Below are 15781 nucleotides of genomic sequence, written 5' to 3'. Positions count from 1 at the left end.
GAAGGAGAAAATCAGTTTTCAAAGCAGTTTAGGTTTTTTACAATCTAGGAGGCTTTTGCATTTGAAACGAACTGGCATATATTAATGTAATTAAAATTACTCAGTCAGTCGAAACACATGTATTAGCAAATGATAATCACAGGAAGAAATGCTTTTAATTGTACAGCCACACAAAAATGTGAATGTTCTCAAAGTCCTGGGTTCAGCTGCACACTCTTGTACCTGCCAAGGCTGAAGTCAGAGGAGTTACTCTGACTGAGATGTGGAACTGAGCTCAGAGTCAGCAGGAATTCAGTCTAAGAGGAAATCACAAGAGAAGCTTTGAAAGTATGTGGCATTTTACAATAAAACATGTATTTCAGATTTTTTTCCCACTAATACAGATTTAACTAATCTTCCCATGTGATAAGTGTGTGACTGTTTCGGGATCTTCCTTTTCTTTAAGTACATACTGCTTTAGCTTTATTCTGTGGTACTCTATGGCAGTCAGAATTACCTGGAGTTGCGTCATGATGGAGAGCAACATTTAAGAACCCTATTTATGAAGTTTGAATAGACATTGAAATGATGTATATAGGCAGGTGACTTTTTTTATAATTAGAAAAAAGTTTGCTAGAGAAATAAAATGCTTTCATTTAATTCAAACATTTCCTTTCATCATGACTCAATGCCCAACAACAGGTTTAATCAACATGATCTATTTTCATTCAAATATCGTACACCTTTTTAAGTACTGGCACATGGTTCATCTACATACTCATTTGAGGTGAGATGTGCAGATTTGATAGGGAATTGGGGGAAAAAATGGAAGCTGGCTCTTAAATTATCTTTCTGGGAGAAGTTTCTCCATATGCCATTCACTATTTAAAAGCAAGTTTTTGCAGGCTGTTGGGGCAAACTCACTTCTCAGATCTGACTTATTTCCCTAACGGCAATTTGAGTTATTCTGTGATATCTTCATCCAGCAGAATGCATCTTAATAATACCTCAGAGAGGAAAAACTAACATTTATTTGTTTTAGAACAACTGAGCAGAGGGGGAGGAACGAGAAGGGAAGGCAAGAGTACCCCCAGGAAAGGAGCAGTGCTGGGGACAGGCTCCCGGCGGGGAGGGTGCCGCGCTCCCCGAGGGCCAACGCGCCTTACCTGCAGCCGGGGCCGGGGCCGCGGCCCCTCCGCGGCGGCGGGCGGAGGACGGAGCGCGGCGGCCGCCTCCGCGCAGCCTCGCAGCCGGCCGAGGACTGCGGGGGCGCCGCGCCGCGGGGCCGCGGGTTCGAGCCCGCCCACGGCCGGGGGTGGGCGGCAGTGGGAGAGGGCCCCCCCGCTATTGCTAGGTTAAGCCCCCATAAGTGCCTCTGAGCAGCGTAGTCCCTTCCCTGCCACTCCTCCTTTGCTTACTCTCACTTACACCCCTTTTCAGGTTCTAGTGCGTCTGGGGGAAACGATGCTGGAGAGAGAAGCGGTGAGGGATCTCTGCCAGACAAAAATCAGTGGCAGCACTTCCCACCACTTCTTTTTTTGCTGTGCCTCTGTACAGAGCTTGCATAAAACTTCCTGCTTATTGCCTTGTTTTTCTTCTTGCAATTGTCACATCCCAGCTACCCTGGGTAGAAGCATCCACCCTTCTTCTCTATTTGATGTGGAAATGTTCTGGGTGTCTTTAGGTAACACCGTTCAAGTCTTTCTAGGAGCGACTGGAAGAAAAACGTTAGTTTTGCAGATGTTACTTTCCTGTCTGACCCTTCACTTCAGGAGCCATCTGCAGCTTGCAGACAGATGGAAGTACCACTTTCTCTGGGGAAACGCCATTCCACACAACACAAGATGAAGGAAACCACTTAGGGAACGTGATTTCCAACCCAGGCTGTGTTAGAGGAAGCAATTTCTGAAAGAGTTTAAGATTTGCTGTCAGAAATCATTGCCTGAGCTAGGACATGAGCAAAATGGAAAAAAAAAAAAAAAATTAGTGACCCTCCTGACAGGGTCACTATTAACAGTACTACAATATGGTATTGCTGGTCCAAGCTGTGGAGGAGGAGAAAGATGATTTTGACAACTTCAGTTTCAACTATTAGTGCTGCTTTTTGGGATGACAATTGCTGAGGAAGGCAAAGGCTGAGAGGTCCCAACCCTGCATCTTCTAGCAGTAAGGACCCTCAGATTTTGCTTCCTAGCACATGCTAGTCTCAGTACATGTCAGAAGTAAGTATGTGTTGTTTGCTTTTTCATAGAATCATAGAATAGTTTGGGTTGGAAGGGACCTTTAAAGGTCATCTAGTCCAACCCCCCTGCAATGAGCAGGGCCATCTTCAACTAGATCAGGTTGCTGAGAGCCCTGTCCAACCTGACCTTGAATGTTTCCAGGGATGGGGCATCTACCACCTCTCCGGGCAACCTGTGCCAGTGTTTCACCACCCTCATCGTAAAAACTTTCTTCCTTATATCTAGTCTGAATCTACCCTCTTTTAGTTTAAGACCATTACCTGTTGTCTTTTTTCTTAACTTTATCTTTAAATTAGTTACTGACATGTTGTTATAAGAGGCTATATTGACACCACATGCCTGCTGTGACTGCACTGGAAGCTCCCCCCAAGCTGCAGAACATGGGAAGGTCTGAGGCCCAAAATAGGAGAGGAAAAACACATCTCTCCATGACAAAAAATGGAGCACATTTCCCTACTGTTGTGTGCCTTTCTGCTACTGTTTTTGCCTAAAGCTCTTATTTGTTACTGCATCTGTGGGCAGGAGAAATTAGAGAACTGTAAAATCCCATATTCCCTGCAAATGCTGAATGTTGGTCCAATTATATAAGTCAAGAATATGTGCTGAGTGTGCCTGCTCTGGGGTACTTTCCCCCCCATATCTGGTTTGAACATTCTGTCTAACTGTGTAACATGTATAGTGTTTATCTTTCGTTCATCAGTCAAGCAGAAAGAAGCTTGAAACCCAGTGGAAAAAAATCCCTGATTGTTTCTATTGCAGAACAGCTGCAAGTGGGAGAATCAGCAAGTTTGGTCTCATGTGGCATTTCATAACATTAGACCGAGAAAACAGCTTTAAAGACAATTCTATTACCAACTGGCACAGCAATAATGCTGATGTTTACTTATTATTCCCAAGAGTACTCCAACCACAGGTTATATCTAATGGACACTATCAGAAATCCTTAAATTTCTAGGGATCTCTTTCTACCTACTTCTTAAAACCTATTTCAAGTTTTTAGTTTTAAACCACTCATTGCAAGTCATAATTTAAATAGAATGAAAATATTCTGTCTGAATACTCAAAGCATCAATGTGCTGTTGCCTGTTTCGGTTCACAGTGCCCAAATGGAGAACTCTGAAAAATAATATCTTAAGAAAGTGGGAATTCAGCACCTGTCTGAATTTCAAGGCTTTAAGACAGTTGAGATGCATTTGAAAATCTTGGGCAGCGCACATCCTTCTCTCCATACAGGAGCCCTGAGCAGTGGCAGTCACCGGGTCTCCAGATCACCTGAAACAGCACCTGGGCCATGGGCAGTGTCTGTTGGAGACAAGCAAGTAAATGACGGTGCTAAAAATTAATTACCATGGCCTGAAATATTAAGGCTGCCAGTAAAACCTATTAATATAAAACTAAAGCTTATGCTGGTTTCTTCTTCTAAAGTTTATACTGGTCCTTCAGAGTGCCTATGGTTTTCATTTATTTTCCGTTGGGGCTATTGCACCCTCCGTAAGGGCTGTAGGAGTTCATCAGCAACTGGCTAATGTGAGTCTGTGCCCACGCACAGACGCAGACCTGTCCCCCTGAGAGCCAGCTCCTGCCAAGCCCTTGCAGCCCTTTGCACTCCCTGCAGCAGCGGGACCTCTGAGGCACCAAACCTGCCACCTTGAGCTAGTCCCAGAAGGGGATGGCTCAATTATTAACCCAAAGCTTAAGTCTTTGAATAGAGCCATTCATCGACTGGGAAAATCAGCTGACTCCATCCTCAGGCTGGTAAAGAGTAATGAAATTGTTTCAGAGAACAGCTTGCAGAAAAGACTCCTCGAACATGCAAAATCTGGATGCCCATGGTAAGAAATCATTTAACTCCTCTGTGCATTTAGCCCTCTGCATCTGTATTGGAGCCCATATTGGGTAAGTTGTTTTTTTAGTAGATTTTCCTTACGAATTGTAACCTCAGAGGGTTGTTGTAACATCCTGATTAAACAGCGTTTTAATCTGTAATGACTTTCAACAGCTGTAATGCCAAGAATAACAGAAAACATAGCGAGCTTCTGGTATCCCAGGGATTTCTGGAGATATGTTAAATTCTGATCAGGAGGCTGGCTGTGAGATTTTAGGTGCTTGAACTGCTTGCCCGATAACACATAACCCTTATAAATAAGCCAATATTAGCATTATCACTTAAGGGTCATATTGATACATAAAACACTCGGCGATGTGGTGTATCATAAACCAAAATGTCCCCATTTTTTATTTGATTACACTGACATTTTAATGGACATTATTTTGGACATATAAATGTAAGTGCAAATGCTTGGAATACTGACCAAATGAGTTCTGAATAAATGCAGTATTGAGTGAGGACCTAAAAATGAGACTAAATAATACCATTGTATCTAAGCTAAATGCAAAGCAAAAAGTGAGAAAATACCCACTGATAGATTTGATTTAAACCTTCCCATTTTAATGAGGTAACAGGTAATACCAATGTTGAGGACCTCCAAAATCTGCTAATTGGAGAGTATCAATTTGAAATTACTATAAACAATTCTATTTCATTATTCAATGTCCCAGTGAATGTAATGGAAAAATGTAATGGAACGGATGAAAATAACACTATAAAATGTGCTCCATCTTTAGAATTCTTTAGGAAAAAAAGTTTTCTGATTACTATAAATTATGTGGGAAGTAGAGGACGAGTCAATTAGTGTTCTAATACCTGGTAAGGTCTACTCTCAAAGAAGAATGCTTGTCCATGAAAGTCTACATTCTTATACCTACTACAGACTGCATGAACAGTTGCATTTTAAATTATTATACTAATACTCAGTGACCTGAGGGCTACATACTCTGCAACAGTTCCATATTATCTGACCTGAAAATAAGGAAAATATAAGATGGCTCAAATTTAAGAGTTCATATCTTCCCTTTTTGCATCTTGTTGCCCAGTCACACAACAAATTCTTTGAACATTACCTGTAGCAAGAGTCACACTTACATAAAACACAATCATTTTTTATTAAGTATTGGATGTCTTCATTTTGTTTTAGACCCATCTTGCGTTGAAATTTTTCTCCTCTTGATAAGCCTTTACTTGTCAAGTGAATTTATTTCACTGCTTGCTGCTTTTTTCACTGAAGTCACTGAGGCTTAATGGGTTATTTTTAATGTTCGTCTGACCTCTTGTAGGATTACTTGCATGCTGAAATCGAAGCATGTTCTTACTGAAATTGGGGCCTCCTACCCCACCTCTCAGTCTGGAGCACTATGGCTCTGTTACCTGGAGAGATGCTGTTATAGGCAGCCAGGATGCATCTTGCACCTGAACACCTTCAGCTTGGATCACGGCTGTTGGGCACTATGCAAACCTTTACTCTTCCCATGTAGTGACAAAGCACTCTGGGGTGAAACCTTCCCAGGAGTGAGGCACCTTCATCTGAAACCACTGTTTCTTTAAAGGTTGTTTTGAGAAGCACGTATTTTTGGCTGTATCACTTGTCAGGTGATTCATAACAGCAAGGCTGCATTTGTCATAGCTTTGTTAGCTCTTGCTACACTATTGACTATGGCCAGGTGCTGGCTTTAATGAAGTACTTATGTTTCCATTATGCCCAGCATAACGTTAATACTCAAGAATTAGATTAAATTAATGAGAAAGCTGAGATGAAGACAGTGGATTTGATTATCTTGGGTAATTGGTTTTCTTTGTATGATGCTGTCAGTGCCTGAAAGGCCAGGTAGATTAACTGATTCTGTCAAGAACAGGCAGGCTTGTGCTAGTCTTGCATCACATACAATTTTCCAGTTTATTATCAGTAGGACACTGGAAATGTGTAAGCCTCTAGCTGGGATGTCTCCTGCTGTTTTGAAAGACTTAGTTTCACAGGGCTTTTTTACTGGCCCGAAATGCTCACTTTTCATCATGAGCAGAATGTACCTGTTCCGCTATCAATAACAAAAAGCCTCCAACAATGTGCTTACTGAGACATCAAGAAGCAGTTTTCACAATCCCCATTACGCCATGGAGCTGCACAGACGTTGGTGACGTGCATTGTGAGCTCTCCGGCCTAGCCAGGGGGCAAGAGAAATGCACTGGAGCACAGTTAGCCCCAGCTGTAAGCAGGACCTGGAAGAGCTGTGAGGCTCCAGGCTCACTCTAATTGTCCAGCCAGAAAAATTTGCTGAGTTGCTGTTGTGTAGTCCTAGAGGTAAAGCCGAATTGCTGGGAAAAGGTTGGCTTGTCTTCACCAAAGAGAAGCTGGAATGGTTACTGGACCTTTCCTACGCTTCCTCGTGGAAGAAGTGGTGGTTAGAAAAGTGCCACTTCTTGCACTTTCTCCTGTCCATGCTCGGTCTACCTAAAGGTGCTGCCAGCGTTCACGAATGTAATGATCATCTTTGTATCATCAACTCTGCATGAGGCATACTAAAAACTGTAAAAATACATCGAAGTTTCATTTCTTAAGCCCTACCTGCTATGTGATCTGGGCAAGATTAAAAGAATTGATGACATAATACTGAAACTCTACTTTCACAGAAAAGATTTTTTTTTCCCCCAGCCCAAATGGGCTTGCACTGTGCTGTGAACATGAACCACATGGCTTCATCTGTTTGTGGTTTAGTTTATTCCACTATACTCCCACTATACTATTTCAATTAAAAAAGAGTACTATTACTGTACTCTTAATAGTTTTAAAAGCATACTGAGGAAACTAGCAAGACAAATTTTGTTTCTATAGTTGGCTGTGCACTACCCCAATCTAACTCCTACTTGTGTTGTTAAATCTCCTACTTGTGTTGTTAAATGTAGACTTTAATGTGCTATTTATTATTAAGGCTTAGTAGCTATGTATAAACATAAAAAGGATTCACCAATATTTCTTTTAAAAATTAGTTATGAATATGGTGAAACTGTTTCTTACAGGCACTTGTCAGGCTTTCACTTACTGTAAAATTACGAAAGGAGAATAATAGCAAGGTATAATAGCCTCTTAAATGTCACTTGAATTATGATCTCTTAAATTTATCAAATTAAAATGTAATGTTCACTTAAGTCTGTGTTATGAATATACTGTGTATGAACCCCCATTATGCAGAAATACTAACCCATAAGGAGTATTCAGGCTGACAGCTGGTGAAGTTGTTAAACTTTCCACAAGCTCATTTTAAGTAGGTGATGGCAACATTATTTTTTGCTTGGGAATACCTCTTTGTAAGGCTGTCGGATTTAGAGCAAAATTTCCAGAAAAAATAATCTTTACTTCGAGTAACTATGCACTCAAAATAAACTGTCTGGCTTTTTCTAGGAGCTTTGCTAGGGGAAAATTGGAAGTGTCCAGGCAAAGGTGGTGACAGGCATTTTTCACCAGCCGCCTCAGTAGTCCTTTGGAGGACACAAGCAATCCATTCAGCATTAAATGCCTGCCACAGTTTGCAGTAAGAGGAGTGATGTAGTCCAGGCAGCGTTAGAGGAACACAATGGTGGAAAAATCGCAGATGAGTCCTGTCTTCACAAGACAAAACACCGTAAGACTTTTTTCATTTTTACCACTGGTACTTATTTTAATCCCTGCCTTCCTGGAGGTATTTAGATTGATAGTTTCAGATCCCTATAAAGAAATGGGTATCCTGATGTTCTGGCCTTCCTCAGGCTGACTCATGTGGAAGTCATGTGCCTCAATGTCTGTGACTTTGAAATTGCAGATTATAGAGCTAGTTGGCAAAAGAATGGAATAAATACAGAATATCGGACTGGGTTTCCAGTCCTAAGCCTAAATATCCATGTTCTAAAAACTTTGAGAGGCTGACAGATTGTTATCATAGCTTAATGTGTCTGAACTTTGGGTCATGAAAGAGGATTTCCTCATGTTGCTATTTAAGTCAGAAGTAAAACTTTAATCTGGGTAACAATGGACCTTATTTTCACAGAAAAACTGCGTTATCTACATTATTCTTGGGGCTAAAGAGTTTTAAATTGCAAAAAGACCATGTGAGAAGTATGTAATTATGCTCAAATAATTTTTCATTTTCCTCCGGAGCACATGAGGACTTGTTTTAATTCAAAAGATATAATATCTGTCTGATCTATTAAACTAGAAGAAAAAATAATTCCGAGAACAGAAAATGCCAAAGGCAGTTTAAAGACTTATAGCTACACATGACATACAAAAATCTCCTAGTGAAAGTTAATGCAAGTCAACATCTACAGTGGTCTTAAATGCCACATTGATTCAAAATCACACAGTAATTGATGAAATGGGAATGAATTATCTTCAATGTCTCTTTTAATGAACTCAGCAAAGAATTCAGTTCAAGCCTACTAAATGAACAGTCCTTGGGAAGTGAAGTGCTGAGGCTCAGAGCCTCAAAATAACACTTTTAAAAGGTAATGTGGTTTTAGTGTATTCCAAATGCCAATCTTTTTTTAGCTTGTTTTTTATTATTTTGGGTTTTGTTATTCTATAGCACTGCTTCTGTCCTGCATTCTTCTTCTCCTCTGCTCTTTAAGTGTATTATACTGAAGGCTTGGAATTTAGATTAGAAATCATCCTTTAATACTTCCAGTTATGCAATTATTATGAATCTCCTGGTCTGATTTACATTACTCTATGATAAAGCAGAGTAATAAAGTTGTATACAGTCAATTTTACAATCTAATTCCTAGGACATAAAAATACAATGGCTTTGCATTGAAGGGGGAGCCTGGAAAACCAACATAGTTGGGCAAAATGTTCTACCCTTGGGTATGGGCTGACAGTGAACAGCTGGAAAATGGGAATTGTCTGTAATATTTAATTTAGGAGCAAGATTATGAAAACACAGTTCCTGTATTTGGCCCGTGGCTGCAATCTCCAGTGTCTAAAAAGATTTCTGTGCTGATGTTTCTTCCTGTGACTGGGGTATCAACTCTCCCCTGGAGCCTGGGCTCTTCAAGGGCCAGATAAGGTTAAGTTCAGGGTTCTGCCTTTCTTCTGGGGAGAAGGTAGATGATCCGATCTACAATAAAAGATATGATCTTCTTTCCATGTTTATTTGCATGAAACTTTGGACAATTCAATATATTTGAGATTAATTATCTACCAAACCTGAGAAATTAATAAATGCATTCAAAAGTAATTAGCTGGGAACTTACCGGCTAATATATCAGCATATATGGGTATATATACCATACACTTTATTTCCCTAAGCAACTAGACTGAAAAAGAACTCAAAGCTGCAGAATTAGTGATTTTTAACAGTGAAATAAAACAGTTAAGGTTTTGTCAGCTCTGTAATGACAGTATGATTACACAATGTCTAGTTTCTTGACAATGCAGAATTAAGTGTGATAACTTCAGTAGCTAATGTGCTGACAGTTTTGAAGAAGCATCAGGTTTATCGCTGAAGTAAAAGAAAACTTTTCAGGAATTTTATTAAAAATGAAAACAAAGTAGAAAAAGTTACTACACTTTGTATAGCTAAAATTTAAAAGAAGGGCAACTTTTTTAGTTTTAGTTAATCAGTTCTGCAATAGATGTTCTTCTGTAGTTTAGTTAGTGAAATATATATCAACTACAAATATTTTGAACCTAGAAATTTGAAATTTTGCCTCCTGGAGGTGAAAAAGAATATGGAATACTGTCTGCTTTCTATGAATAAAAATTACATAAATGAGTTCATCTATTGCCATCATGTAAAATATCAAATTTTAAGGAAAACATAATTTATAGTATATTAATATATTTTAGGTTTAGAGTATAATACAAACATGAAATTGGAGGGGTTTGGCCCAAGCTGCAATTCTAGTTCAGTCTGTTCTGCCCATTTTGTTATGGGCTATTATTTTTCTGATCAATTTGTAAGACAGAAATATGAAAAGAAAATTAAAATGTGAGTTTAGACAAAAAAAATTTGTAATACCACACTCTTATTCATAGTTACACCTTTATGACACTGCTACATATCTGCCTATGTCTTACTGAAGAGTCTCTAATGTTCATTACAGAGCAAAGCAGAGATAGGTGTGGACAGGAAATCAAGTCTGTACAGACACTACTTTGTGCCCTGAAATGTAATAATTTATTAGAGAAATATACAGACTGCAGGGAGGAAAAAGGATCTGGGCTTGAAATAAGTGAAAGCTTAACTTAACATTTCTGAAATTGCAGGTTTTGTACTTTACACATGTTGGCACCTACTTAAGTGAATGAGGAATCACAGTTGATTCCAAGATGAATACTTTTAATTAAAACATGTGCTCTGGTGCTCTGCTGAACTGATTCAAGAGTTATCTTAAAAGTAAGATTATATATAGCATTTAAAGCACAGAGGATAACTATTTCTAAAGTGTACATTATGTCAGCAATACATCTCGTGTGATATTTTAATATCAAATATATACTATACAATATTGGTTTTCCCAGATGTATGTGCTTCCATATGTTTATACAATGGAAAAAGAAGAATCAGTCAGTTCTGACTTATTTTCAAGCACCGTGTATCTATGAAAAAGACATATGAAAGCTGTTCATTAATAATTAAGACAGACTACTTACCACTGTAGTTGCTCATCAGTTCATCAGTACCCATTGTTTTCCCATATTCAAGAGGAGCCTGAGCAGAGCACAGCAAACTTTCCTGGTGCAGGTACTTCATCTTCTTATTTCCTAAAAGTGCAACGCTGCTTATGAGGCGCACAGCGGATGGGAGACGGGTTTATTACTCACTGAAAGCAAATTCAAGATAAGTTGATGCTTTCCCTTTTGAAACTTTCCCATTTTGGAAGGAGGAGAATGTTTGTATTAATGCTGCTGTGCTGTTCCTGCTGCGGGTGGCAGTGTGGTACCGTCCTCAGACCCAGGGAAAGCCGCTTTGCTCCAGCAGCCTTTCGGATGTCGTAGGGCAAAGGTGCATTCATCCCGCACTCTCCTGGCCTAGGGCGTGGGCTCACACTGATTACAGACCCATATAACAAGGCCTGATTCAGGTGAGGTGCATACAGCACTATCTGTAAATAACAACTTTAGGAAGTTATTCATGAGAAAGATTGGCCAAGGCAAGTTGTTTGGGGATTATCATTACCAGGGATGGCCATTCCAACTCCAGGAAAAGATCAATTCTTTTAGCTTTTCAGGAAAATGCCTTTCCGGAGGAGCTGGTGGATACAAGGGTTTTGCTGACTTGGTAGCCATGAAGAGTCCGAGGTCAGCATGCTGGCACACGTACCCAGCTCATGTAATGTATACGGTTTATATAAAACACTGCCACGCCTCTGTTTAGAATGGTTGATATGCCTGCAGGAGCAGGACAGGTGATGAGCTACTGGCACAAAGTTTTTCAATAACTATGGACTGATATTGAAAATATGTGGAGTAATGTAAAATTTGAATCTTTCTCTACAGTATTGACTGCTGATGAGTTCAGTTTATAGCCAATGTTACTTACAGGTGCAATGGCTTATTTCAGTCAGGAGCTTTATATAACTCTAAGTATTTCCTTGTAGCTGTGTTTACATATCCCTTATCTAATCAGCTCTCTGTAGTACATGAATAATTCTGCTTGTGTGAATGTTGATGGGTGTTCGGGTAGTTCAGAGTGGGATTTCTGTCTTTGTAAACACTATAGGAAGCTCTGGCTTAGTTATGCCGTACAAGCAGTTAACATGTTGTTAAAACTTTCTTTAACTTAGAATGAAAAAATTGAAATTAACCTTTCTGCCTGTGTTAATGAAAAGACTGCCTAAGCTACGGGGAAAACTAATTCCAGCACTTAGATTTTAGTGGATATCACTTGAAATGAAACTACTAATTACAGGAGCAATCCACCAGAAAACTCATTTTATTGGAGAGTAATTTCTTTCCATGATAGCATCTCTATGATGTAATAAAATCAGGTTCTTTTCTAATATATTCTTGTGAGAGTTCCCATTGAATGAAACAGTGCATTTGCACTTGTTTATTTTGAAGGGAATTGAGACAATGATTAATATTAGAAATTGGGAAATTAGTGTAATAAACTTGAGTAGGCAAAATACAACACACTGAGTATTCAGGGCCTTGTATAGGCCATTTTCTTCACTGATTTAATGTAAGTGAAAATTCAAAGTAACAGAACTGCAGCCTGGAAATACACCAAGAAATTTAACACCTGCAAGGAAACTTAGTAAAGAAAGTCAAGGGAGCTATTTATTTGCTTAAGTACTGTCAATTAAACATTAATTGAATTTTAAACAGCTACTGTTAAACCTTAAATAGATATTTGCTTCAAGTCACATAGGTTTGGGGTTTTTTAAGACTTTTGCCAAGCTGGTTTAGATTTGTTATTGTGATAACGATTTTTCTACGTATGAATTGAATTCAAATCCTCAAGCAGTACATTACTACTGTGGGTGAAGGTAAACACAGCATATTGGCATAAGAAACCCTGGAAGTTTTATAGTAAAAACATTCACAGGCCGAAGGGAACAGACTAGGAATAATGTTAATGTTAAAAAAAAAAAAAAAGTACTTGCATGTAATCAGTATTGGTTTCTATTGTTAGCTTTAAACCAGGTCTTTAGCAATATTTCTACATTTGTACACTACATAAGCAAAGCGTTGCAAGTGCCAATGCTGTTTATGCTGGCCAACTTGTGTTTGAGCAGGGTAATTATTAATATACCACATGCAGTTAAGAGACTGAAGATCTCAAAGCCTTCCCATTATGGTACTGGCAGAGTTATGCCCAGTGTCACCATACTGGGAGAGCTCTCTACTGGAGGATTTTGCTTCAACTACTGGAGGTTGCTAGCACTTCAGGAACAAGATTGAAATTACTTGCTGGAGCAAATGTTTTGGTAAAACCTTACATTATTTAAACTAACATATTAGTGAAAAAAATTCGGTTTTAAGCCAAAAAAAATGCTGAAAAATTAATTTATGTGGAGTAGTTATAATTTTAATTGACATGCCCAGTGTCTCTAAATCAGTGCCTCAGTATTGGCAGTCTTGTATGAATATCTCTGGAGATTCTTACTTTAAGCGAGCTATGTTATTGTATTCAATCTGCAATATTCATATTCTAGGCTCTAGAATGAAAAAAAAAATTGAGAACTATGAACACTTATGTTCCTGTTTCTGCAGTGTGACGTAAATGCATGTAGTTCAGTTTCACTACTTTTTTCATGGAGAATTAGTAAGTTGGCATAGTGCATGTCAAAGGAGTTTTGAATACATGAGCTAAACAAATCTTGCAGCACACTGAGTGGTAAGTTAGTATTCAACTACCAACATGTTTTTTAAATATCTCAGAATACTGGGTTTCATTCTATTTAGAAATGCTTTATTTGGAAAAGTTTCTGCTAACCACCTCTCCCAAAGCCTTAAGTCACTCCATATATTTAAGTTTCGATAGGTCAGGAAACAGTTTCACCTGCAACAGCTTTTCTTGTTTACTTTTACCGTCATCTTCTTAGAGAAAACAGGATCATATTTGCAGTAAAATTCTTGAAATATTTCTAATTTGTTTACATCTGCAGCTATGTTTTCTTTACTTTCCATTCATTTGCTGGGGGATCGGGGGTTGGAAGCATCTACCACTTAGTTTCCCTTCAAATCAGACAGTGAGGCTTTTAAGCTTAAGAAGTAATTATATTTTTGAGGCACTTGAGGATAATACAGTAAATAAGTAATTTCCAGTGTGTGACATAAAGCAATAAGCCTTTTAGGAACTATCAAATGCAGGTCTGAAATGTGATGATAATAGTGGGAAACTATCGCAAATAAAAAGATTTTACCGGTAAAGTAAATTTCATATAATCCATGCAGGTTGCTTTCCACAAGTAAATCAGAGAAGATCAAGCAAGTTTGTGTTTTGGTTCCCTTTTATTAAGCTGCTTAATTTCCACATTCAGACAACACCAAGCCCAGCATCACCCCTCCAGTTGGCCAGTTTTAACCTACATCAACTTTAGGAAATGAACTTCAGTGCAGGCTATTGGAGTGAACTACACTGAAGCAGAGGCAGATCCAGGGTGTTTCCATAGCTCCCACAGGGCCATATGTAACTCAAAAAATGCATGCAAAGGGGCAAGAGTCTTGTCTCATCCCTGATGCTACTGTGCTGGTGCTTACTGTGGTGACCAGCATGGAGGAAACTCTTGCTGTTTTGCCATGGGACTTACAGCAAGAGTATATCGGATAGCGTTCACACATCAAAACATGTAGAGAATAGTTATACAGGACAGTTCCTTTGGAAGCGTGCAGTGGCACAAACGAAGACAGACAAAATGTCTGGGTAGATCTCTCCCATGCGTTTCTGACCATTTGCAGCACTTGCTTGGGCAGCCTGCAAGGCAGCCTTCAGCCCGGGAGGGTTTTGCAGCATGGAGTTGCCCAAGGACACAGATCAAACTGCTCCCGGGCTGCTTTATGCTATGCCAAGTCTGGGACTATACCCACATTGCAGGAAAACAGTGAGCTGTAACTGCCTGTTAACCCCCGGCTGCTCGCTGACCTAAGACGCAGCCTGGCTAGAGTCACCGGTTAGTGAGGGATACCGTGCGTGCGGTGGGTGAGCTGTACAACACTTGCATGCCCTCATCACTATAGCCCATCTGGCTATATTGCGTAGTTGCACTTGCAGCTCTTTAGTGCGGACACTTGCACAGCCTTGGGCAAGCGCCTGTCTCTGAGTTTCCCCAAGAAGTGATTTAAATTCTGAAGGGACACTGTTTTCTTTCCAAGAAATTGCATAAATAAGACTCTGGTAAAAACAAAGAGTATTTTAGTGATGGTGAGGCCTTAAATGGCTGTGGACAACTGAGGAAGGTACAGGCAATCCTGGAAAGCGCTACGCTTTGGAGATGCTTCTCAAAAACCATCGCACCTCCTCCTCAGTCTGAAAAAGACCACAGGCCTGATAGAGGCTTGTGCTCATGTCGCAAGAAATTACAATATTCCACTGCACCATCTGGGCAATGCTTTTTGTTGTATTTATCTCTTCTGCAGAAGAAATAAGAAAGGCCTATAGACACCCTGAATTAGGAGACTAAAGAAACAGGCACTCGAAGGAACAGTTTAATCCTGGTTTGATTTTTTTTTTGCTGCTGTTAAATCTTGCACGTGACAGCAGGAATATTTTTTTAATTTGTGTGAACTATCTCTGAACCTTAATGAATCTCAGAGCTTTTAAATGTCCGTTTCAACAGTTACCTGGTTTCAGCCGCGTAGTGCCCAGCGGCCATGCAGCAGCACAGTAATGCGGTCAGTGTCCTGCGTGGTGGCACTCAAGGAGGTGACTTGGCTGCCGCATGTTTCAAGTTTCCAACTCTAGCCTGAATGACTGGTATTATTTTACTCTTGTGCTGGATTTTGGCTGAAGTCCCAAATTGCTCTTGAGCTCTGATTTTTTTTTTTTTTTAATTGTGGTTGAGGGAGTAAGATCAGGACACAGTGAGAAGTGCCAGAGGGATGGTGTTCGGCTGGCTGGCATTAGGATTTCGTGTTGCAGGATTTCTTTTGTTGCTTGTCTGCTCCTTGCTTTTTTTCTTTTTATAGTCATGTTAACAGTTCCTTAGAAGGTAAGGCAGGTTTGTTGGTTTCCTTATTGAAAGGGTA

The 15781-nt window shown here is 39.6% G+C and overlaps 1 protein-coding gene across 1 annotated transcript in view; it reads right to left on the bottom strand.

Moving 5' to 3' along the window:
- The window catches only part of LOC142411927 (gamma-aminobutyric acid receptor subunit pi-like), a 66179-nt gene extending 52549 nt beyond the window's left edge, over window positions 1-13630 (bottom strand). The window contains exons 1-2 of the mRNA XM_075506591.1: window positions 13625-13630; window positions 11032-11193 (exon numbers count right to left, since the gene is read on the bottom strand). Of these exons, the coding sequence (XP_075362706.1) occupies window positions 11032-11193; window positions 13625-13630 (168 nt within the window). The remainder of the gene's footprint in view (window positions 1-11031; window positions 11194-13624) is intronic.
- Window positions 13631-15781: the final 2151 nt, after the last annotated feature.

This window comes from Mycteria americana, chromosome 6 (assembly GCF_035582795.1).
Source record: "Mycteria americana isolate JAX WOST 10 ecotype Jacksonville Zoo and Gardens chromosome 6, USCA_MyAme_1.0, whole genome shotgun sequence".
Taxonomy (NCBI): Eukaryota; Metazoa; Chordata; class Aves; order Ciconiiformes; family Ciconiidae; genus Mycteria; species Mycteria americana.
The sequence above is the reverse complement of the archived record's forward strand: the minus strand, read 5'-3'. Positions and strand labels throughout refer to the sequence as shown.